The 22,730-nt window shown below is 48.0% G+C and overlaps 1 protein-coding gene across 2 annotated transcripts; it reads right to left on the reverse strand.

The window, feature by feature from the left end:
- Window positions 1-942: 942 nt before the first annotated feature.
- Nfatc2ip (nuclear factor of activated T cells 2 interacting protein) lies at window positions 943-14,998 on the reverse strand. Of its 2 annotated transcripts, none has more exons than XM_006980379.4 (8): window positions 14,327-14,998; window positions 13,607-13,679; window positions 10,884-11,004; window positions 9,678-9,758; window positions 9,400-9,586; window positions 7,272-7,416; window positions 7,052-7,161; window positions 943-3,177 (listed from the first exon to the last, which is right to left on the reverse strand). In XM_006980379.4, the coding sequence occupies exons 1-8, from the start codon at window positions 14,696-14,698 to the stop codon at window positions 3,019-3,021; spliced, it is 1,248 nt and encodes a 415-aa protein (XP_006980441.1). In that variant the 5' UTR covers window positions 14,699-14,998; the 3' UTR covers window positions 943-3,018. The 2 variants fall into 2 exon arrangements, with proteins under 2 accessions (XP_006980441.1, XP_015854391.1); XM_015998905.3 differs by having other exon boundaries at window positions 14,317-14,997.
- Window positions 14,999-22,730: the final 7,732 nt, after the last annotated feature.

A 22,730-nucleotide genomic window follows, 5' to 3' on the forward strand; every position in this document is an offset into this window, starting at 1 on the left:
AACAGTTACACCATGCCGGCCGGCCGGGCGGTGGTGGCGCACGCCTTTAATCCCAGCACTCGGGAGGCAGAGCCAGGTGGATCTCTGTGAGTTCGAGGCCAGCCTGGTCTACAGAGTGAGTTCCAGGACAGGCGCAAAACTACACAGAGAAACCCTGTCTTGAAAAAACAAACAAACAAAAAAGTTACACCATGTCTTTTGGGAAATAGTGATGAAGAAGAGCCTATATGAGTTCTGGCATAAATATTTTTCCATACATAAAAAACTAGGTAGGGTCTTGGTGTGTAGCCCAGGCTGACTTCAAATTCACAAACCTCCTGCCACCCAAGTGCATTCCCTAATAATTTTAATCCATAGTTGGTTCAGTCTACAGAAGCTTCATAGACTCATAGGCTGGTTATAGTGTCTGTAAGTCCCTTGAGGCACATGAGTGGCCAGGCCCCTCCTCTGAGAACCCCCAACTGCCAGGTTCCACCCACAGAACACTAACTGCCCTAAAGGCCAGCCCCAGCCTCTGCCATACAGAGTAAAGAGCCCAAGCTCAGAACTTGAAATCCCACCAAATCCCACCTTGGGAAGCTCCACCCACCCAAGAAATCCTATATAAATCCTGTCTTCTGCTTAGCTGTCCTGCTGCTTCTCACTGGAGCAGAGGCAACCATCCTCCTGGGTTATTCCCTCCCAATAAATGTCTTGTGTGAGGTTTGTTGGGCCACCAGTTCAACTTTGTAGTATTTCTTGGCTCCTGACTGCCAGGATACCTGTCTCATCAGAGCTATAGCACTTACAGTGTCTTCATTCTGAATGTCTCTGCACAGTGTTGAAAGCCATGGATTTTGTTAACCAAGGACAAAGGATGGGTGTTTGTGAATAATTAATGGTCTCTATCACAAGAACTTCAAATGGGATCACATGAAAGAGACAAAGACAGAAAGCATCAGGTGTTCCTAAGTTAAAGGCATCTCCCTTTATTGGCTGAGATTGAATACATAATAGTAATGTGTTCAGATTCATTAATTGTCATACAAGAGCTGAGAAACCTGGAAGCTATACTATGTCATGGAATTTTTAAATATTAAAATTCAAAGGTATAACATATTCTCACAAAAAAAATTTTTAAGAAGTTGACATACTTCTTGTGAAAGTCAGACTACATATTAATTTTTTAGTAGACAAAGCTTAGAAAACTGGCTCATTATAATTAAAACACAATAAAATTTGCTCTCCCACACAAAGGTGCATTTCAGATGGTTTAGACGTAACATACAATAGTCAGGAACCAGTACAGTCTAGCTGTAACCAGTGAGAAGCAGAGTGGAAAGTTCAGAACAGTCAGTATCCACACCACAGCAGATCAGTTAGAACTCTATTCTCATTTAGTGGTCTCAATATGAGAGATAAAAACAAAAGAACAAAAAACTAGCAAGCTAACAGAAGACAATGAAAGTTTCTTAACTAGTTTAGAGATCCAAAAGTAGCAATCCTGAGACTCCCCGCTAGAACCCCTGCCATTCTGGAAGTTCTTTCTCATTTTCCCTTAAAAAGCAAAAACAAAAGCAAAAAAAAAAAAAACACAAAACAAAAAACCCTTTCTAACAAAAGCCAGCTGTCTGCATTAAAGTTAAGAATGTCTGTTTGGTGAAAATCCCCCTGGGTACACAAAGTGCTATTCTGAAGGTTATTTGCAATTGCCTAGAACACAAGCAACTCCTCACAGAAAAAACACACAAAAGGAAGCCTCACAAGAAAACAAGCAGCTAACAAAGAAAAACCAGAAGGTGGACATTGATAAGAAATGGTGGTCAGATAAAGGATATTAAGATATGCAGTGCTTTATACACAGTAGACTGGCAAATCAGAAAGTACAACACTAAATACTGGTCAAGATAAGGAAATAGAAGCTCCAAGAAAAGCAGTCCACATTCTGAAGAAAACTCTAGAAAAACCAGAAAAATGAACCTGCGTAACCCATAGTCCCATCCTGGGCAAGTATGCCAGACAATTACCTACCCTGGCCCAGAAGGGAACACACAAAAAGATGTTTGCTGTGGTCTGGAATTTGGTTCCTAGGAGCTGGCGACTCAGGTATCCCTCCAATTAAGGCAATGTGTGAGTAATATCATCTAATGCCACTATGGGGCAGCCACAGCAGATCGGAACAACAACAGATCTAGAAGGTGCTAACATGGCTAGCCTGTCACTCACACTGAGTGAAGACAGAATGTCTATTGCACAGTACCATGTACATACACTAAAATCACACACATTCAGAAAATCATCTTATAAAGACATTCAGATACAAATATACCAAGTGGGTGCTGACAGGAGAGGGCGGGAGGACGGAACTAGAGTAAACATCAAACTCAACAGCTGCATGTGCTCAGATGTGGCTAGATGTGCATGCCAGGAAGTATGTACCAGATGCTGGCCGAGTCCTGGGAGAGTGGATGCCCAGGGCTGAAGACACCACTCCTGTTAGCCTTTAAAAATTACCCACTGTCTACCTAGTCCTCAGCTTCAGCATAGATGTCATTGCTTGTTTATTTCCCTGCAACCGACTATCCCCACCAGGGAAGGTACCTGCATCTCAGCCCCCAAATGAGAATTAAAATCCCTGTTGGTCCCCAATGTGGCATAAATCACAAGCCTGGGCACCCAAATGCAAGGCTCATTTGTGCACTACTGAACGAAATGGTAGGGAAGCCAATACCCCTTCTCCATGCCCCAGGAGCTGCTGTCCACAGCACCAACACACACAGCCACAGGCCACCCAGGGCAGCCACAGTCACACAACTACCAATCGGTCAACGAGACAGGGCAAAGGTCATGCCTTGGTTTTACCTCAACTTCACACATCCTTAGCATATGCACAGCCCAGGGTTCAATCCCCAGTGCCGGAAATAAATAAACGAGTTCTAATTCGGTTTCTGTTAGCCCTTATGGGGCAAAAAATAATAATAAAAGTGGGAGCTGTTGTCCCCAAGTCTTGGCTCTGCATCCAAACAGGAGGAGGAAGCTTCAGCCCCAAACTTCAATGAGATCCCCGGATTCCATGCCCAGATCAGCTGGCAGTTCCTTGCCCGACAGCTTTGTCCCATCGAAGAAGAAGGAGAGCTTGTGTCCGGAGAGTCCCATGGCCTCCTCATAGTGCGCCATGAGGACCTCAAGAGGCGAGTCCTGTAGAGACACAAACAACAGATAGAAGAGTACGAAAGGCAGGTGGAGGACGTGGGACAAAGGCCAGGAGCCAAGTGCAGTGGTCAGCACACACTTTCAAGTTCAATGTGCTAAGTTCATTCTCTAGTACCAAAAACAAAAAGGCAACTTTTAGCCAAGGCAACTTTTAGCCAAACATGCAGCATATGCCTGAAATGATAGGACTTGCGGAATGGAGGCAAAAAGATCACAAGTTTCAGGCTAATTTGGGCTATATTGTGAGTCCCAAGCCAGCCTGGGTTACACAATAAGTCTCAGGACACCCTAGGCTACACGAGACCCTATCTGAAAATAAACAAAACAAAGAAAAAAGAACACGAGACAAGGAAGACGAGGGCACATCAACAGAGGAAGAACCTGGAGGGGAAGGCAGGCCCCTGTCTGGGAACTCACAGGTTCCTCAGGAACTGTTGAGCGGGGACCAGAGGACAACTCTGGGGCACAGACTACGGGATAAACAAGCTCTCTAAGCCTCAGTCACATCCCCTCTGAAACAGAAACATGAATAAAGCAAACGCAAATTCTAAAGGAAGTTTGTAGTGATATTTTATCTGTGTACCCCAATAAAGTTTATCTGAGGATCAGAAGAAGAAGCCAGCCACTACAGTAAACATAGAGGTCAGGCAATGGTAGCACACGCCTTTAACCCTATCACTCAGAAGGCAGAGATTTGTCTGGATATCTGTGAGTTCAAGGCCACACTGGGAACAGAGCCAGGCGTGGTGGCACAGGCCTTAAATTCCAACACTAGTTAATCATAAAGACCTGGAGGTCTGTACAGACAGACAGGAAGTGACAGAGCTGGGCAGGAAGAAGAAGTCATGTAGCTGGGCAGAGAGAGGAAATGATGATGGCAGAACAGAAAGGCCTATAGGCGTGGGTATACAGGAAGTAGGTCTCTTTGGCAAGGATCTCCAAGTGGTAAGAATGTGGCTGGCTTCTTTCTGCTTTTCTGATCTCTCAGCTTTTTACCCCAATATCTGGCTCCAAGTTTTTTTATTAATAAGACCATTTAGTAATTCGTCCTACAGAATTTGTTATGTGTGACTTAGAAAAGTTTTATGGGTTGGCATTTGTGCCCAAAGACACCTTGTCATCCTGACCAGGTACATTCAAATGTGGCCTTATTGGATTTGGGGCCTCGGCAGATACAATCAAGGTAAGGTGTGGTCACACCTCATGCAGACAACTAATCCAACATGACTCAGGTCTTCACAGGAGAAAAGAGAGAGACACCAGGAGTACACCACGGAACTCTGGCTGCCACCAGAAGCTACAAAGAGAAAAGATTCATGTGGAGTCTCAGTCTACAGAACTGTAAGAACCAACTTCTGTTGCTCTAAGCCCAGCAGCTGCAGTAGCGTCACCCCTGTTCATCCCAAGGGGAGACACATTCCAAGACACTTAGCTGGTGTCTCAAGCCAACGACAGTACCAAACCCCACACGCATCCCAAGGGGAGACACATTCCAAGACACTTAGCTGGTGTCTCAAGTCAACGACAGTACCAAACCCTGCACGCACCATGCATAATGACATACCTATGACACTTTAGGTACTACAGGGCACGAGAGAGCTCAGCAGGTAAAGGCACTTGGCTGCCAGCATGAGGACCCAAGTCCAATTCCTAGAACTCATATGGTGGCGGTAGGAAACTGATCCCTTCCAGCTGTCTTCTGACCTCCATACATACTCCACGGCATATGCACACATATAGACACTACACACACACACACACACACACACACACACACACACACACACACACACATACATACAGATAGAGGTCAAAGCATCATTTGCTAAAATATTCACAGGAAATTTAAATTCCAATAATTTATCTTATTAAAATAGACAAGTAAGTTATATGAATTTTCCTGCCCTAGATTACAGTTACAAAAACCATCGAAGTCACATATATATATATGCACACAAAATTTTAAATAGGTATATTAGGAAATTAACAAAAAATAAAACTAGTTTTTTGTTGTTGTGTTTGGATTTTTTTTTCCTCTTTCTTTTTTTTTGAGATAGGGTCTCACTATACTCTTGGCTGGCCTAGACCAGGCTGGCCTCAAACTCAGAGATCTGCCTGCCTCTGTCTCCTGAGTTGTTGGGATTAAAGGAGTGTTACCACACCTGGCAAATTAGAAGAATTTTAACAATATACTATATACTATAGTAAGAGTTACATATAATTTATGATTATATAAAAATCAAACAAGAAAAAAAATAATAGCAAGTTTTAAAGCAAAGGTTCTCAACCTTCCTAATGCTTCGATCCTTCAATACAGTTCCTCACGTTGTGGCAACCCCTAACCATAAAATTTTCGTTGCTACTTCATAACTTTAAATTTGCTATTGTTACGAATCACAATGTAAACATGTTTTCTGATGGTCTTAGGCAATCCCTGTGAAAGGGTTGTTCAATCCCCAGAGGGGTTGTGACCCACAGGTTGAGAAGTGCTGTTTTCAAGTGAGCCAGAGAGATGGTTCACAGGTAAAGGTGCTTGCTGCCAAGCTTGATGACCTAGTTCAATTCCCAGCACCCACAGAGTAGAACCACCTCCCACAGGCTCCCCTCGGACCTTCACACATGCACTGTGGCACAAGCACCCACACAAATACACAAACACAAAGGGAAAGAACCCTAAGACTGAAAAAGGAGATGTGTGGCTTTGGGATATGGTTAGAGCTCAGTGACACAGTAACAGCTTAGCATGCACACGGTGTGGGTTTAATCCTTAGTTTTATTTTTTGTTAATTTCTTAATATACCTATTAAAATTTTGTGTATACATATATATATATATATATATAACTTCGATGGTTTTTGTAACTATAACCAACAAATAAATAGATAAAAGCCATTATTACTGCACATCATTGTTATTACACAAGGTTCTTTCCATCTAAGGGGAAGGGATATGGGAAGGGGAACTGTGGTGGTCTAACTGAAAATGGCCCCCATGGGCTCATAGGGAGTGGCACTATTTGAAAGGATTGGCATGTGTGGCCTTGGAGGAAGTGTGTCACTGGGGGTGGGCTTTGAGGTTTTTCAGAAGCTCAAGGCAGGCCCAGTATCAGGCTCTCTTCCTGCTGCCTGCCGATCTGAATGTGGAACTCTCAACTTCCTCTCCAGCACCATGTCTGCCTGTGTGCCACCATGCTTCCCACCATGATAATAATGGACTAGACCTCTGAACCTGTAAGCAGCCTCAATTAAATGTTTTCCTTTATAAGAGTTGCTGTGGTCATGGTCATGGTCTCTTCACAGCAATAGAAACCCTAACTAAGACAGGAACACATGGTAGCAGGGTGGGAAGAAAGCTGTGGTTTGAATGAGAAAGGCCCCCAGAGGCTCTGGCATTTGAATACTTGATCCACAGTTGGTAACATTGTTTGGGGAAGCTTAGGTGTGGCCTTGTTGGAGGAAGCAAGTCACTGGAAGAGGGCTTTGAGAGTTTAAAGAATTCTGTCCTTGTGGTGTTTCCTGATTGTGATTAGCAATGGGGGCTCTCGGTGGCTGTTCCAGCAGCCCTGCAGGATGCCTCCACTCAACCATCATGGACTCTAACTCTGGAACCACAGACACCCCACCCCCCAAAACCCTTCCTTTTGTAAGTTGCCTTGGTCATGGTGGTGTGTCACAGCAACAGAGAGAAACCGATACAGGACTTAACAATATTCTTCTCTCTTTGACCTAGGCTGGGTAGGCACACAGAAACAGAGGGGCATTTGCAGTAAGGGAGGATTAGGAGGAGCCCACGTCCTGCCAACCCACCCAATGACAGGGGACTGGAAAGGGGAGGGGCATGGGCAGCACGTCCTACTTACAGGAGAGAGTGAGATCTCCAACATCTGGTGCTTCTCCTTCCCCTGCACCCGGAGGCAGAGCTGCTGGGTTGTCTCTGTGGCCTCTGAAGAACTTGTCAGCACCACACAATCTATGGAGAGGAGGATTGAGATGCCAGGCTGCCTCTGGAACTTCCCCTTATCTCCCAACCCCCACCCACAGCAAAGCCTTCCTCAAGACCCCTCCTCGCCTTCCACTCACCAATGATGTCAGCCACACCAAGCTTTAGGGTCCTAGGGGTGGCAGTAGGGGACAGTTCTGTCTCTCCAAAGAGTAAAAGAATCCTGCTTGGAGACACCCCAAGATGATTGGCCATGTAATCCACCACATTCTGAAGGGGTTCCGACTAGGAAGAAGACAAAGGAATCTTCCAGCCTTGAAATTCCACACCCCAGCCCCGAGCTACCTCCTCAAACACAAGTTGCTGAACTATTCAGCTGTGAGATTCACCATATTTACCTGGCAAGCACAAAATTAACTAGTGTCACTCAGTGGTCTAGGCAAATGGCACAGAGAGATGAAGCAGCTGAGGCTAAGGAGGTGGTTCAGTCAGCAAAGTGCCTGGCATACAAGCAAGAGGACCTGACTCTGGATCTCCAGCACTACCTAAAACTAGGAGCAACAGACAGTACCTGCAATCCTGATGCTGGGGGGGGGGGGAAGGGGGGGGAGGGATCCCTCGAGCTCATTGGCCAGCCAGCCTCACTGCATCAGTGAGCTCCATCTCAAAAAACAAGGAAGAGGCCATCTCAAAAAACAAGGTAGACAGCAATTGAGGAAGACACCAGACATCATCCTCTGGCCTCCACAGACATATGCATGCACAGTCATGCACACCCCTCCACATGCACGCAGGCACATAGCCACAAGAATATAACCCTAACACACACCAAAAGAAAGAAAGGGAGGAGGGAGGGAGGGAGGGAGGGAGGGAAGGAGGAAGGGAGGGAAGAAGGAAGAAAGGAAGGAAGGAGGGAGGGAGGGAGGGAAGAAAGGAAGGAAGGAGGGAGGGAGGGAGGCAGGCAGGCAGGCAGGCAGGCAGCAGCCATGAATTCATGGATGAGGAGTTAAACAGGAGTGAAGGGGTAGGACCTCACATACACTCTGAGCTCCTGAGGAAATCACCCATTATAAAGTTTGGTACAAACGCATTCTTTTTTCTCAGTGCTAGAGACGGAACTCGGGGCCTCATAGACACCAAGTTCTGTGTCACCGAGGCACAGCTCCAACTACTTGTCTACATTAGAAGTACCCTACGGTGCAAAATGGCCGGCTGATAAGACCACAGGCTACCAGTTGGCAAGCCTGGGCTTAGCTGCTTGGCCACACACGGTCCATGCTCCTGAGGGCTCATCTCCACTAGCACTCTTGAACTGATCATCCTACACAAAAACCAGCCTTTGCCAGGAAGCTGGGCAAGCTCAGAATTACTGTGTGCTACCTGCTGTGTCCAAGGCAGTAAGAGCATAAAAGGGAAGCATGGGGCCCTGGAGGAGAGAAGGGGAGAGGCAGCCTAGAGAAGGACTCTTTTGTTTGTTTGTTTGCTTGTTTTTTTGAGACAGGGTTTCTCTGTGTAACAGCCCTAGCTGTCCTGGAACTAGCTCCGTAGATCAGGCTAGCCTCGAACTCACAGAGATCCACCTGCCTCTGTTCTGGGATTAAAAGCATACACCACTACCACCCAGCAATGCCTGGACATAATTTAAAAATAAATCTTAGAAAAAAAAAGCTTCATAAAGATCCACATATTTCTGTGATTGTTTTTTCAAACGGCATAGCTATGTAGTCCATGCTGATTTCTAGTTAGATTCTCAGGTCTCCACCTCCCGAGGGCTGAGATTACAGACATGTGCCAACCCTCAAACCTGGCCTGGAGACAGTATGCCTAAGTAGCCCTGAAAATGGCAAAGTTTGCCGAAAAGAGACAAGAGTGAGGAAAGTGTAGACAAAGGGGGGGCTCCAGAGAGCGGATGGGAAGGAGGTGGGCTTGCCAGTCCACCTCCACGTCTAGCCCGTCTCTCCAAGGCAGGCGCTGAGCCTGCCCCCCTGCCCCGCTGCCCCCCTGCCCCGCTGCCCCCTGCTGCCCCCTGCCGCCCCCGTTGCCCCACTGCCCCCTGCCCCGCTGGCCCCGCTGCCCCGCTGCCCCGCTGCTCCTGCTGCCCCCGTTGCCCCCCCTGCCCCCCTGCCCCGCTGCCCCCTGCTGCCCCCGTTGCCCCGCTGCCCCCTGCCCCTGCTGCCCCGCTACCCCCGCTGCCCCCTGCTACCCCCGCTGCCCCCTGCCCCTGCTGCCCCCGTTGCCCCCCTGCCGCCCTGCCGCCCCTGAACTCACTGTCATGACGGGCAATCTGACTAGGTCAGCCCGGCACCGGATCTTGAGGGTGAAGAGTCTCGGGCTCTGTGACAAGGCAGGCCCGTCCACGAGGACCACCTCATCATCTGGGTTCTGAAGGGCTGGACTCTGGTGCTGCTTGGGGCTCAGGCAGGATCGGAGATCTTGGAGGCGCTTGTTCACTTCCCTGGGTACAGACAGGACACAGGACGATTGAGGCTCAAGAGCCTCTCTCTCCGCCCTTCTCTGCCACAGCCAGAGCTCCCCAGCCCCAGCACCTCAACTTCTGGAGTGCCTCGGTATGCTTTCTGCTTTTGTTTCTTGATGAAGGTCGGGGCAAAGGAGAGATGTCCTGGTCCCTACAGAAAGAAGAGCAGAGCAGGATGACGGCAAAGGAGAGATCCCAACACACACTTTCGTGGGCTGGGGACCTCCAGGAACCTGAGCGGAGAATCAAGAGAAAATACTGTTCAGTAGCATCACTTGACTAGAATACACATGCTGTGGATATTGTTCTGTATAAATAAAACACTGATTGGCCAGTGGCCAGGCAGGAAGTAGGCGGGACAAGAAGAGAGGAGAATTCTGGGAAGTGGAAGGCTGAGTCAGGGAGACAATGCCAGCCACTGCCATAAGCAGCATGTGAAGATGCCAGTAAGCCACGAGCCACGTGGCAAGGTATAGATTTGTGGAAATGGATTAATTTAAGATATAAGAACAGTTAGCAAGAAGCCTGCCACGGGCCGGGCGTTGGTGGCGCACGCCTTTAATCCCAGCACTCGGGAGGCAGAGCCAGGCGGATCTCTGTGAGTTCGAGGCCAGCCTGGGCTACCAAGTGAGTTCCAGGAAAGGCGCAAAGCTACACAGAGAAACCCTGTCTCGAAAAACCAAAAAAAAAAAAAAAAAAAGAAGCCTGCCACGGCCATACAGTTTGTAAGCAATATAAGTCTCTGTGTTTACTTGGTTGGGTCTGAGCGGCTATGGGACTGGCAGTGGCAGGTGACAGAGATTTGTCCTGACTGTGGGCAAGGCAGGAAAACTCTAGCTACAAATACATGTGTAGTAAGAAACATTGTTTTTATATTTGTATGACTCAACAATGAGCAATGGAAACACTCCAGTGTAGGATTAAGTCACTCTCCAGGAAAATGTCAACTATCCAGCAGACACCAAGCACTTGCTACCAGCTCCTCACGGACGCTCAAGCAGCATGACTAGCCCCATCTTACAGACAAGGAATGAGAAGCAGAGTGGACAGGGACAGCTGTAGAGTCTGAGCCACATCCCACATCTCCACCTCCATTCCAAAGGATGGTCTAGAAGCCCCAGTGTCCCTGTTCAGGACAAGCCACCTCTATGACATCTGAGTCTCACCTTCCATCCCTTCTTAGCCTTTCAAGAGCCACCCCAAAGTCCTGCCTCCTCAGCTTATCTTTCCAATGCCCTTCTTGCTCCCAGGGCCTTAATGCCCCAGCCTCACTCACGGAAACTCTTCCATCTTCATCTCTTCTTTTTCATGCTTATTCCTCAGCTTCTTCTTCCAGGGAGAACCTGGAATTAGGGCATCCTCAGGAGGAGGACTGCCACAATCTGTCACATCTGCCTCTAGGGGCAGAGGAGAAAGAGGAAAGGGTTAGTTAAGAGATGGCAGGGAGGCCGAGAAGAAACAACTCAAAGGCTTTAGGAAGGGCCAGAGAAGGTCAGGTGTGTGGCACATGCAAATTTTGGACTGGAGAGGCTGAGCTAGAGGTCAGGAGTTGGAGGCCAGCATAAGCCACAGAGACCCTGGGAGTTTTTGTTCTTTTGAGTTTTGTTCAGCCGGGCAGTGGTGGCGCACGCCTTTAATCCCAGCACTTGGGAGGCAGAGGCAGGCGGATCTTTGTGAGTTCGAGGCCAGCCTGGTCTACAGAGCGAGATCCAGGAAAGGCACAAAGCTACACACACACACACACACACACACACACACACACACACACACACACACACACACAAAGAGTTTTGTTCTAAAAATGGGTGAGGCAAGAGGTGGGATATAGTACAGCTCAGTAATAGAGCCTAGCATCCAGATGCCCTGATTGCAATCCCCCTTAATAAAACAAAGGAGGGAAGAAAAAAAATAGGCACACATAGCACTTTGAATGCATGTGTACACATGTATAAGTGCATGTTAGAGTGTGTATGTATACATGTTTGGATCAGAAGTCAACCACAAATGTCATTTCTTAGGTACCAGCCATCTAGTTTTTGGAGACAGGATCTTACACTGGCCTGGGGCTAGCTGATTAGACCAGCTGGCTAACACCAAGGATCCACCTGTCTCCACCTCCCCAGTGCTGGGACTCTCAGTGTTTGCCACCATGCTCAGCTTTTTTCTCCGTGGGTTTTGGGGCTCAAATGCAGGTCCTTAGGCTCACACCGTAAGCACTTTACTGAGCCGTCACCCCAGCCCCTAGGCAGTACTTCTCAATACTAGACAAGTCCTCGCGGGGTGCGTTTGTTGACTTATATACTATGCCTTTGTTTTTGAATCGTGTGTCTGTGTGAGATGACTGCAGCATATGGAGGTCAGAGGACAAGTTTTGGGAGTTGGCTCTTTCCTTCCATTGTAGATTCTGGGGATAGAGCTCAGGTTTTCAGGCTTGTTCAGGAAGCACTTTTACAAGTGAGCCTTCTCCCCAGCCCTATTTATTATTTTTATTACATTACTCACTTACATTTCTTTATGTTAGGCAGTATGAGCGTGCTCTTCATTCATTTCTCAACACCACAAAATAAATAGTGAGCAAATAAAACTATGATAATAAACCCTATGTGGTAGTTCTCAACCAGAGACAAATTTGCCTCCCAAATGGCATGTCTCAGTGTCTGAAGTGGATTTTGACTGTCACAACACAGAGAGGAAAGGGTCAGAGCATGCTACTGACATCTAAAGACTAGAGGTCAGGATGCTCCTAAAACGTCTATATAGAATACCCCACAACAAAGAATTTCCAAGTCTAAATTGTCAATGATTCTGAGGTGAAGAAGCACTGTCCTAACTAAATATGGCAGCTACTGCAGGACTGAGATCCTGTTTTGTCAAGGTTTATTTATTGGGGGTGGAGGGTATTGGGTGTTCATGTCATAGAGTAGGTTCTCTCCTTATACCTTCTACCAGAAATAAAAGGGTCTCCCCTGGTATGTCTGCCATTGGGTGCATGGGCGTCCAGCAGAGTCTCCTCCTGTCCTGTAGAACTACAGATGGAAACCACCTCATCTGGCTTTTTATGCTGCTGTCATCAGGCTCATGTGGCAGGTGCTTTTTCTGACTGAGCCATCTCCTCAACTCCAAGCAGACACTTTTAAACCCTCCCAGAGGTGCCCGGCACCACATCAAGGACACAGGCATCTTTTACCTAGCACTTCGACATCCCAGGTGCTATCCTAAACCATGTGCATGGCAAATAAAATATACAGAGTCCCTTTAATTCTCAACAAGAAAAGCTTTGAGATAGGTCCACTATTATCCCCATCTTCCTGAAGAGGAAAACTTGCCCAAAGTCACACAGTTATGAAAGATTCAACACAGGCCACATGACTCCAAAGGCTGTTCTTATCAGCCTACCACACTCCCTCACCTAACAGAAAGAAGTCTTGATTCAAGGTCTTTGGTCTGGATCACCCCCCTCCCCCCACTTAGCCTTAACTCTTAGTCCCTGGCCTTTACAAAGGGTTTGCAAAAATCCTATCAACAGGGAAGAATAAAGAATGGGCAGTCCTGATAAAATTCAAGAACACTCTCTGGCTCCATAGCGTTCCCAAGGAATGGAACACTGCAGGAGTTCTGGTGTAACATGATGTCCATCCTCTATTATGACAGCACCAGCGGATGACTGGGGGAGGTACTTCAAAACCTGGACACTAACATGTATGCCTGTTAGGAGCTGAAGGGGGAGGGGAGTGGGCATCGCTGCTAAGTAATGCCCTGTGTCTTCTGATTAATAAACCAGCTCCTTTCTGGACCAGATACAGGAGTCCCTTCTCCCAATCCCAGTTAGAATCAGGGATGTGCCTCAATGGGACAGCACCTGGGCACCATTCTCCAGACCCTAGGTTCCACTGAGGCAGAGAGAAACTGAGAGAGAAGGCATTGACTGCAAGGATGTAAACTCTGGGACGATCAGAGAAGTCAGTGCTGGACAGACACTCCCTACAAGCCCACCCTTACCATCTTCAGGCTCTGAGGGGCAAAGTTTCAAGAGGGATGAATTATCTGGGATGAGGTTGAGGCTGCTTTGTACCTACAAAGACAAAAGGGGAGAAGGTGGGTCTCACACCTCGTCTACTCTACTCAAGCTGGGGATGGTTCTTCCCCCACATTCAGCTCTTACATCTTCCCTAAGGAGTCCAACCTCTGAAGGGCACCCGGAGTCCAGCTTCCTCATGATCCAAAAACGCAGTACCCTCTTCCCACGCCGTTTCCTTACGGCACTTGAGGATGCAGGCTTAGTTCCCCCTTCTTTGCTAGCCCCAGCCACCTGGCTCACCCGAAAACCTAAGGACCCTGGGTTCCTGGAAACCCCCGGTCCCTTCGGAATCCCCATACACGCTCCCTCCCACCCCCACCCCCCAACAAATACCCCAACTCTTTGGCTTCCCTAACACTGGCTCCAACCTCAAAATCCAGCATGCGCCCAATACCAGTCCCCAGTCCTTCCAAATCCCCTCTGAATCCTCTGGTACCTCGTCGCTCAGCCTCCCCTCTGCTAAAGACTACAATCCCAGGCATCGGCGTACTTCCACCATCCCCGAAGTCCCTCGCATCTCCAACCTAAGGGATCCATGACACCCCCCCACACACACACACGTCCCACCGCCCTGAGCCAAACCCACCACGCCAGCCTTAGCCCTCCCTCCCTCACAGCCCTCCTTGGGGACCTGGCTGCACCTTCCCGGAGTACACAGGAACCACCGGTGCCTCGCCGGGATCCAGCAGCCGCCGGCGCCGCCGCCGGACCAAGGTCTGAGGGGCTCCTGCAGGCCCCTCGTCCGCCCCTGCACTGTCGCTGTCGCTGTCCTGCCCATGTGCGGCCGGCGCGGGGGCCCGGGCGGCGGGCGCTTCTACCGGGTCCGCGACGACTTCCAGGATCTCCTCGTCGCTGTCACTGACCAAGTCCACAAGCACCGTGTCTGGAATGAGCCGGGACAGAGACTGCGGGGCGCGAGGACGCCGGCCACGGGCGACCCGGGCTCTTCGAGAGCCTCGGCCGGCGCCGCCACCGCGGGACCTCGGACCCCGTCTCCTCCCGGGTTCCGCCATCTCTCTCACACAGCTTCTAGACACACCGGCCTCCACAGCCTCGCCGGGCACGCACCGGCGACCCTGCCTTTCATTGGGCGAACAGCTTGCCAGTCAGAACCTCCCCCCGCCCACACGCTCTGGGTCCGCCTACCCACCTTCTCATTGGTCAATTTACCCGTCTATCTACCGCCCTCCACTAACACAAAGGCGCCAAAGATTCCAATCTCTTCGGCGCAATCAAAGAAGGTTTCGATTCTGTACAGCTCACCCATTGGCTGAATTTCCTCCAGACCCAGCCTTCCCCCAGGACCCGCCCTTTGGAGAAATCCGTCTTCCTGGTTGGTGGAAGGCTTGGGGTATCCTGGGAATTGTAGTCTTCGTACTCGGAAGTGACGGGATAAACCGGTTGGCCGGAACATTAGAAGCTGAGGACTAAGGCCTATGACTTCGGGCCTTAATATCCCTTTGTCTCCTCAACCTCTGTGTGACAGGAGTTCCATTCAACACTAAACACTTTCATACATGTCACCTCGGACATCCTCTACTAACACAATTATCAATACAACATATACCTTAGCGCAGCACAACTCAGAAACAAGTTTTAGGGCGAGTACAAATTAAAATAAGATGCTCACTTAGCCGGGCGGTGGTGGCGCACACCTTTAATCCCAGCACTCGGGAGGCAGAGCCAGGTGGTGGATCTCTGTGAGTTCAAGGCCAACCTGATCTACAGAGCGAGATCCAGGAAAGGCGCAAAGCTACACAGAGAAACCCTGTCTCAAAAAACAAAAAAACAAACAAACAAAAAAAAGATGCTCACTTCTTCCCTGTTGCAAAGAGACTTCGAGCTCCTCCCTTTCCTGTTCTTTGAAATACCGATGCTCCTCGATTTATAGTGGGGTTACTTCTGATAAAGGCCTCGCATTTACTACACCTAGCCTACAGAGCCCGGCCGCTCATCAACACAGTTTACTACAGAGCGATTGCAGGCTGATTAGGAGCTGTGCTGCCCCTGGCCAGCACAACATGATGCATGAATAGCTAGTTTGGGGAAAGAAACAACTTCAAAATTGAGAGAGGGGTCCCTACTGCTGATCTATTGTCTGCTGGTCAATACCCTCGTGCATGTAGAGCATCAATTGGGAAAATGTAAGTACTGCCAGTCAGTAACATGTTTGTGCATATGTTACTCCTGAAGTCTTAATAAATCCCTTGCTTTTTCACAACTCAGCAATTCATAGAAGAGCCTTGTCTTTGAAATGCAGGCATCAAAGGAATCAGCTACTCAGGCTTCTGGTTCAAGTGAGAGGGTCAAAGCCTAGATTCAGAGGTGGTCTTGTGTTGGCAGAAGTTTCCTGTCCTGACCATTTGCTCCCAAATAACTGGCAGCCATTTCTCAAATAACTGACTCAGAGACTTAATATAAATTATAACTGCTCAGCCAATAGCTCAGGCTTGTTACTAGCTAACACTTAGCATTTTAAAATAACCCATTTCTATCAATCTATGTGCTGTCATGTGGCTCATGCCTTGTTACCTCATTTTGTACACACCCTGCTCCCTCTGCATCTGGCTGGCATCTCCTCTGATTCTGCCTTTCCTCATCCCATGGTTCTCAGCTTGGCTTTCCTGCCTAACTTTATCCTGTTCAGCTATTGGCCAGTCAGCTTGTTTATTAAGCCAATCATAGCGACATATATTCACACGGTGCACAGAAGGATTATTCCACAGTAGTCTTGTTCCGACATTCTCCTTCGACTGTCATAAATTAGGTTCCTTGTATTACTCTTGCCCCCACAAAGCCAGTTAGCTAATAGAGTTTGTCTCCCCATTTACCATGATACAGTTCAGATGATGGACAGACCTGGAGAGATGCCTCAGTGAGGTAAGAGCCCTTTCAGAAGACCCAGGTTCAGTTCCCAGCTTAGCAGCTTGCAACCACCTGAAATTCCAGTTGCAGGGTATCCAGTGCCCTCTTCTGGCCTCTGTGTGTACCTTCATGCATACAGTGCATAGACACACAAGCAGTCACACACACGTAGACACACATAAAAACAATTTTTTTCTTTGAAGTTAAGATGACTATTGTGGAATATTATTTTAACTAGGCAGAGATGTGTTACATTTGTTTATACTGAATTTGTTTAAGTATATGAAGATGTGTTGCATTTGTTTAATTGTGTAAAGATGTGTTGCTGTGTCACCTTGCCTGCCTAAGGCACCTGATTGGTCTAATAGAAATCTGAATGTCCAATAGCTAGGCAGTAGAGGGATAAGCAGGGATGGTGGGTAGAGAGAATAAATAAAAGGAGGAATCCAGGCTCCAGAGAGAAAGAGAGGGAGATGCCCAGGACCAGCCAGGCAGCCACCAGCCAGCCAGACACAGAGTAAGCAGAGAAGTAGGACATACAGAAGGAAAGAAAGGTAAAAAGCCCCAAGGTAAAACGTAGATGAAGAGAAACAGGTTAAATGAAGTTAGAAGAGCCAGTGGGACCAGCATAAGCTAAGGCCGAGCATTCCTAACTAGTAATAAATCTCCGTGTCATGATTTGGGAGCTGGCTGGTGGCCCAAAAGGAGGCCTGCTACAGATGACTTTGTGTTTTACTAAAAGATGTTATCAGAGGCTGCGAAGATGGCTTAGCGGTTAAGAGCATTGACTGCTCTTCCAGAGGACATGGGTTCAGTTCCCAGTACCCACATGGCAGCTCACAACTGTCTGTAACTCCAGTTCCAGAAGCTCTAATCTTCTCAGGCACTGCATGCACATGGTACACAGACATATATGCAGACAAAACACTCATACACAAAATAAATGAATTTTTAATTAGCTTGGCTCCGTTTCCCCCTGTTGCCCTGTCCTACACAACTGCCTGCCCCTACACCTGTGTGCCTGTCCCACCTGGGCTCAAAGTCACCACTTCCTGCCTTCAGCCCCTGGTTTCAGCCACTCCTTCCTCTCACTGGTCTGGTTAGTTATCAATACAGGCTCTCTTTCAGACTCACTTCTGAAACCTTTTGCTGTTGCTGTTGCTTTGGTTTTGGGGTTTTGGTTTTTTGAGACAGGGTTTCTCTGTGTTGTTTTGGCCCCTGTCCTGGATCTCACTCTGTAGACCAGGCTGGCCTCTAATTTACAGAGATCTGCCTGGCTCTGCCTCTTGAGTGCTGTGATTAAAGGCGTGCACCACCACCCCACCACTTCTGGAACCTTTTGGACTCTGTTGCAGCCTTTTGTATTTATTCTGTAAACCGTATATATGTATGTAGATATAATTTACTGAATGCTGTGTCCTGTGAGAGCTGATACTAGTAATTATGATTGGAATAAAAGAACCTGCATTCACCTTGGCTGGATCTAAAATAGGTGGGTTTTATGTTTCAAATTCCTGCCATTAAAATGTTCCTCAGTAAGTTCTGTTACTGAAAAGGCACAAACATCTTTATGTTTCCAGCATAAGGTGCTTGTGACATGGCTCTGCAGCAAGTCCCCTTACCCACCGAGGTATCTTGCAGAGAATTTATTAATTTATTGTGAAGGGCTGGAGGTTAAACCTAAGGCTTCATGCATGCTAGGCCAGTGTATTAGTCAAGATTCTGCAGAGAAACGGAGCTGATGGGATGAATTCTTCTGTCAAGGTTGCAGCAGAGAATATTATAGTCTCAAAAGGCTTCAGAATATATATATATATGAGATTAATTAGTTTGGCTTACATAATATGGTCTGGGTAATCAAACAATAGTCACTCAGTCTGTGAGGCTGGATGTCTCAGCCATCTCAATCTGGTGCTGAAGGCCTGGAGGGTTTCTGGAGACCTGCTTATCTTCAGTCTATGTTGGAAGCCTGGGGAAGTCGGCTCTGGCATCAGCGTGGTGATGCCCCGGGAGCAGGGTGGATGATGAGCTCGCCAGCAGAGTGAAGGCAGCAGACAAAAAGCAGAGTTTCTTTCTTCCTCATCCTTTATCCGGGATGCTATTCCCACTCCAGATAATCCCTCACAGGAGTTTCCAGAGACTTTCATTTAGATGAACACACACACACACACACACACACACACACACACACACACACACACACACACCTTTTTTTAGACAAGTCTCACTATGTAGTTCCAGCTGGCCTGGTCCAGATCCTTCTGCTGCTTCAGCCTTGTGAGTGTTGGGGTCACAGGTGTGCACTACCACCACAGTTCCGAATGGCATCTTGACCGATGTCCACAGTCCATCCAGGACACCGCTACTACCATTCAACAGTGACAACCCCTCCAACACCTGCCTCAACTCAAAAGCACCTCAGATGCTCCAAGTGACTCAGCCCTGGTCAGGATTAAAGACACACAGCCACCAGCAGGTGGGGCTCTTTTCCTGGGTCTTCCAGCTCTACTCAGCAGCCAAGCTCGACTATATGCCCCGATGCAGACCAAAATATGCCGTCCTGCAGCGTACTTCTTTGACATATTTTTCGGTGATTATTTATAGAAATGCAGATGAATATGTAGCTCTGGAAAGTCATCCTCTGTAGAAGAAACCTCTGTAAAGGAAATGCACTTTAGGCTTGTCCACAGTAAGGCCAAGTGGTGCAGCACACCTGTAATCCCAGCACAAGGAAGATTGAGACAGAAGGATCATGAGTTCAAGACCAACCTGGGCTAAATAGGAAGACTGTGTCAAGATGGAGAGGGAGGAGGAAGGGAGGAAGAGAGAAGGAAATAAGAGGGAAGGAAGGACAGACAAGACAAGAAAATGAAAAGTTAACAGGTGATGTGAGACAAAAGCATTTTCTGGGACCTCACATGGCTTGCCTCTACTTCCCCAAGAAGTCCCAAGCCTGTTTCCTCTGTAGCTCAGGATAATACATAAACTTCAGTCATCTGCCCCCACCACCTTTTTAAGAAAGGGTTCTTGTTCTTTTGTTGTTGTTTGAGACAAGATCTCTATATAACCTTGGCTCTCCTGTAACTCACTATGTAGACCAGGGTGTCCTTGAACTCATAGAAATCTGGTTGCCTCTGCCTTCCAAGTAATAAAATGAAAGGCATGCACCACTTCACTCTGGCCCCACCACTTTTTTGTGTGACTGTCATACATGTGCACACAATTAAAATGATTTTTCTCTTGGTAATCTGTCAAGAGATTTTATCAAACTTTCAGACAGAGAGGAAATTTTTTCCTTATAAAAACATTTGTTTTTGCTTTTAAGTGTCTGGTGTTTTGCCTGCGTGTCTTTCTGTGTACCACATGCATGCAGTGCCCGTGGAGATCAGAAGAGAGCATCAGATCCCGCGGAACTGAGGTTACAGGTGTTGCGAGCCTCCGTGTGGGAAATCCATCGCAGGTCCTCTGCAAGAGCAGTCAAAAGCCCTCTTAAGCACTGAGCCATGTCTCCAGCCCTAAACTTTCCTTTCTGTTTTCTCTTTTAGAGGTAGATTCTCACTCTCTTAGCCAGGCTGACATTAAACTATGGAGCCAAGCAGCAGGACTGCAGTGCCCAGCAGGTCTAAATGAAACTTTAACCCCTCTACCTCCCTTTCCCAACTCTGGACCTACCTGGGAAGTAACTGCAAGCTTAGGGATGCAGGGAGAGACACTGAGAACCCGAAATTTTCTCCAAGTCTAACTCAAGAACTGAGAGTGGTCCAGGCCCTGTCCAAAACTAGAAGCATGGAACAGTAAGTTGAGCCGCTTTGAGACGTGACTCCTTCATAGGGAGGTCTCTACATAATGCTTTGGTGATTTCTGGCTCCTGGTATACAATGGAGCCTCCATAAAGGCCAGATTATAATAATAGTTCATGTTAGAGCTTACTGTGCTACCGTCAGGTATGGTCACATCACCCCCTCGGGGGTTGGGTGGTTAGTGTGCTTCCTTCCCTAGCATGAGCAAGACCTGAAGTTTGATTCCCAGCACCACAGAACATTAGAAAGATTAATTCCGAAAGAAACCATCACTGCTGTCCTTGTTTCTCAGATCAGGAAACTGCCATATGAAGACCTTGAAGCACCGAGCCGGGGAGGGGAGGAGCTGGTGTTTGAAATCCTGACAGTCGGCACCGAGCCACCGAGCTACCGTCAGCAGAGCTGACGTCAGCAGAGCTCAGCTCCAACCATAGCACCCCTAGACGACAGAGCCCACCAAAGTGTCTCTGTCCTCTGCCCTGAATACATGGGACCCACAAGGAGTACTTCTCACAACCCAGCATTCCACATCCACTTCCCCTTCCTTCTCATCTCTGAGTCCCTGACGAACTTCCAGCATGGCTGACCTCGAACTCATTGGATAGCACAGGCTAGCCTCCCAACTCTGGTGGGTCCTTCTACCTTAGCCTCTCGAGTACTGGGATTACAGAGGTGAGGCAGCCCATCCAGCTCACAGGCAAGAGCTAAAATGAAGCAGGCTGGGTGGTGGGCAGCAGAGAGGGAATTCTGTGCACGAGAGGGGCTACTTGGAAGAACGGGTGTTCAGGCAAATGCAGGCGGCTTTGCCACTGAGATGGAAGCCCAGGGAAATGCCGGAGGTTCGAACCCTTAAACATGCGTATAATATGTGAATCTAACAAGGAGCCTTCTTTAGTGGTTTGAGTTTTGAAGCCTGGGAGTGGAGCTCCAGGTTTCTCCCATGCTACACAAGTACTGCGGCACTGAGTCATACCCTTAAGCCATTTTTTTTTTTTTAAATAACTGAGCTCAAAAGCAGAATCCTCAAGATGCCAGAAATTAAGAAATCAAAGCCACCATAATGGGTGAGCGGGGAAATGTGTGGTCAAGCAGCTCATGAGGTTTGCAAGAGTCCCAAGAACAGAAGTTTGAATACCTGACTGGGGACAGAGGTGGAGACGGAGGCCCTCCGAACAGCACAGAGCTGAAATGGAGCTTCCTGCCCGAGGCTGGAGACTAAGGAAGGACTGCCTCTCTTCTGGGCACAGACAATGAAGAAAAATCCTTCCCTGAGCCCTGGCCTTCGACATGAGAGTAAAAGTCCTCGTGCAGGCTGAGGGGGTTTCCCAGTTAATAGTGTTTACTAACATCTGTGAGGTTCCGTGTTCCATCCCCAGCACCACGTTTCCCGCACACACCTCTGATCCCACAACTGAGGAGGAGAAGCAGGAAGGTCAGAAGCCCAAGGCCACCCTAGGCTATAGAGAGAGCTGGAAGCCAGGTATACATGAGAACCTGTCTCAAAAACAAGATAAAATACAAACTCTAGGGACTGGAGATATGGCTCAGCGGTTAAGAGCACTTGCAGTTCTTATAGAGGACCAGGGTTCTGGAAACAGAAGTCACATAGAGACTCACAACCATCTGTAACTCCAGTTCCAGGACATCTGATGCTCTCTTCTGACCTCTGTGGGTTCCAGGCACATACATGGTACACATATATGTAGGCAAAACATATAATACATATCACACATACATACACATAACTCATACATATAATATATATATATATATAAATATATAAAAGAACACTGGAAAGTTTGTTTTGTTTTGTTTTTTTATGTAGTCTCACAGAGAGCTTTGAAATTTCTTTTGAATAGGTTTTGTCAGATGATGGTGGAACACACCTTTAATCCCAGCACTAGGGAGGCAGAGGCAAGTGGATCTCTGAGTTCAGCCTTGTCTACAGAGTGAGTTCCAGGACAGCCAGGGCTACACAGAGAAACCCTGTTTCAGAAGGGCAGGGGGGCGGAGGGGGGATTGGGGGAGAAGAAGGAGGGAGGAAGGGAGGGAGGGAGGGAGGAAGGGAGGGAAGAAGGGAGGAGAGAGAGAGAGAGAGAGAGAGAGAGAGAGAGAGAGAGAAAGAAAGAAAGAAAGAAAGAAAGAAAAGAAAGCAGAGGAGGGAGGGAGAGACAGACAGACTAGGTTTCACAGACTGGAGAGATGACTCAGTGATTAGGAGCACTGGCTGCTCTTCTAGAGGACCTGGGTTTGATTCCCAACAACCATGTGGCAGTTCACAACCATTTATAACTCCAGTCCCAAGGGATCCAATATCCTCTTCTGGCCTCCTCAGGCACCAGGCAGGTATGTGGTGTACAGCCATACAGACAGACAAAAC

This window comes from Peromyscus maniculatus, chromosome 1 (genome assembly GCF_049852395.1).
Source record: "Peromyscus maniculatus bairdii isolate BWxNUB_F1_BW_parent chromosome 1, HU_Pman_BW_mat_3.1, whole genome shotgun sequence".
Taxonomy (NCBI): domain Eukaryota; kingdom Metazoa; phylum Chordata; class Mammalia; order Rodentia; family Cricetidae; genus Peromyscus; species Peromyscus maniculatus.

Bases quoted from the DNA above. Each gene is read 5' to 3' on its own strand.
- Nfatc2ip (XM_006980379.4), bottom strand. From the start codon at position 14,698: ATGGCGGAACCCGGGAGGAGACGGGGTCCGAGGTCCCGCGGTGGCGGC. The intron at 9,759-10,883 runs GTGAGTGAGGCT...TTCTTTCTGTAG, and splicing joins ATGAAGATGGAAGAGTTTCC to GGACCAGGACATCTCTCCTT. The intron at 7,417-9,399 runs GTGAGTTCAGGG...TCTTCTTCCTAG, and splicing joins TCAGATTGCCCGTCATGACA to TCGGAACCCCTTCAGAATGT.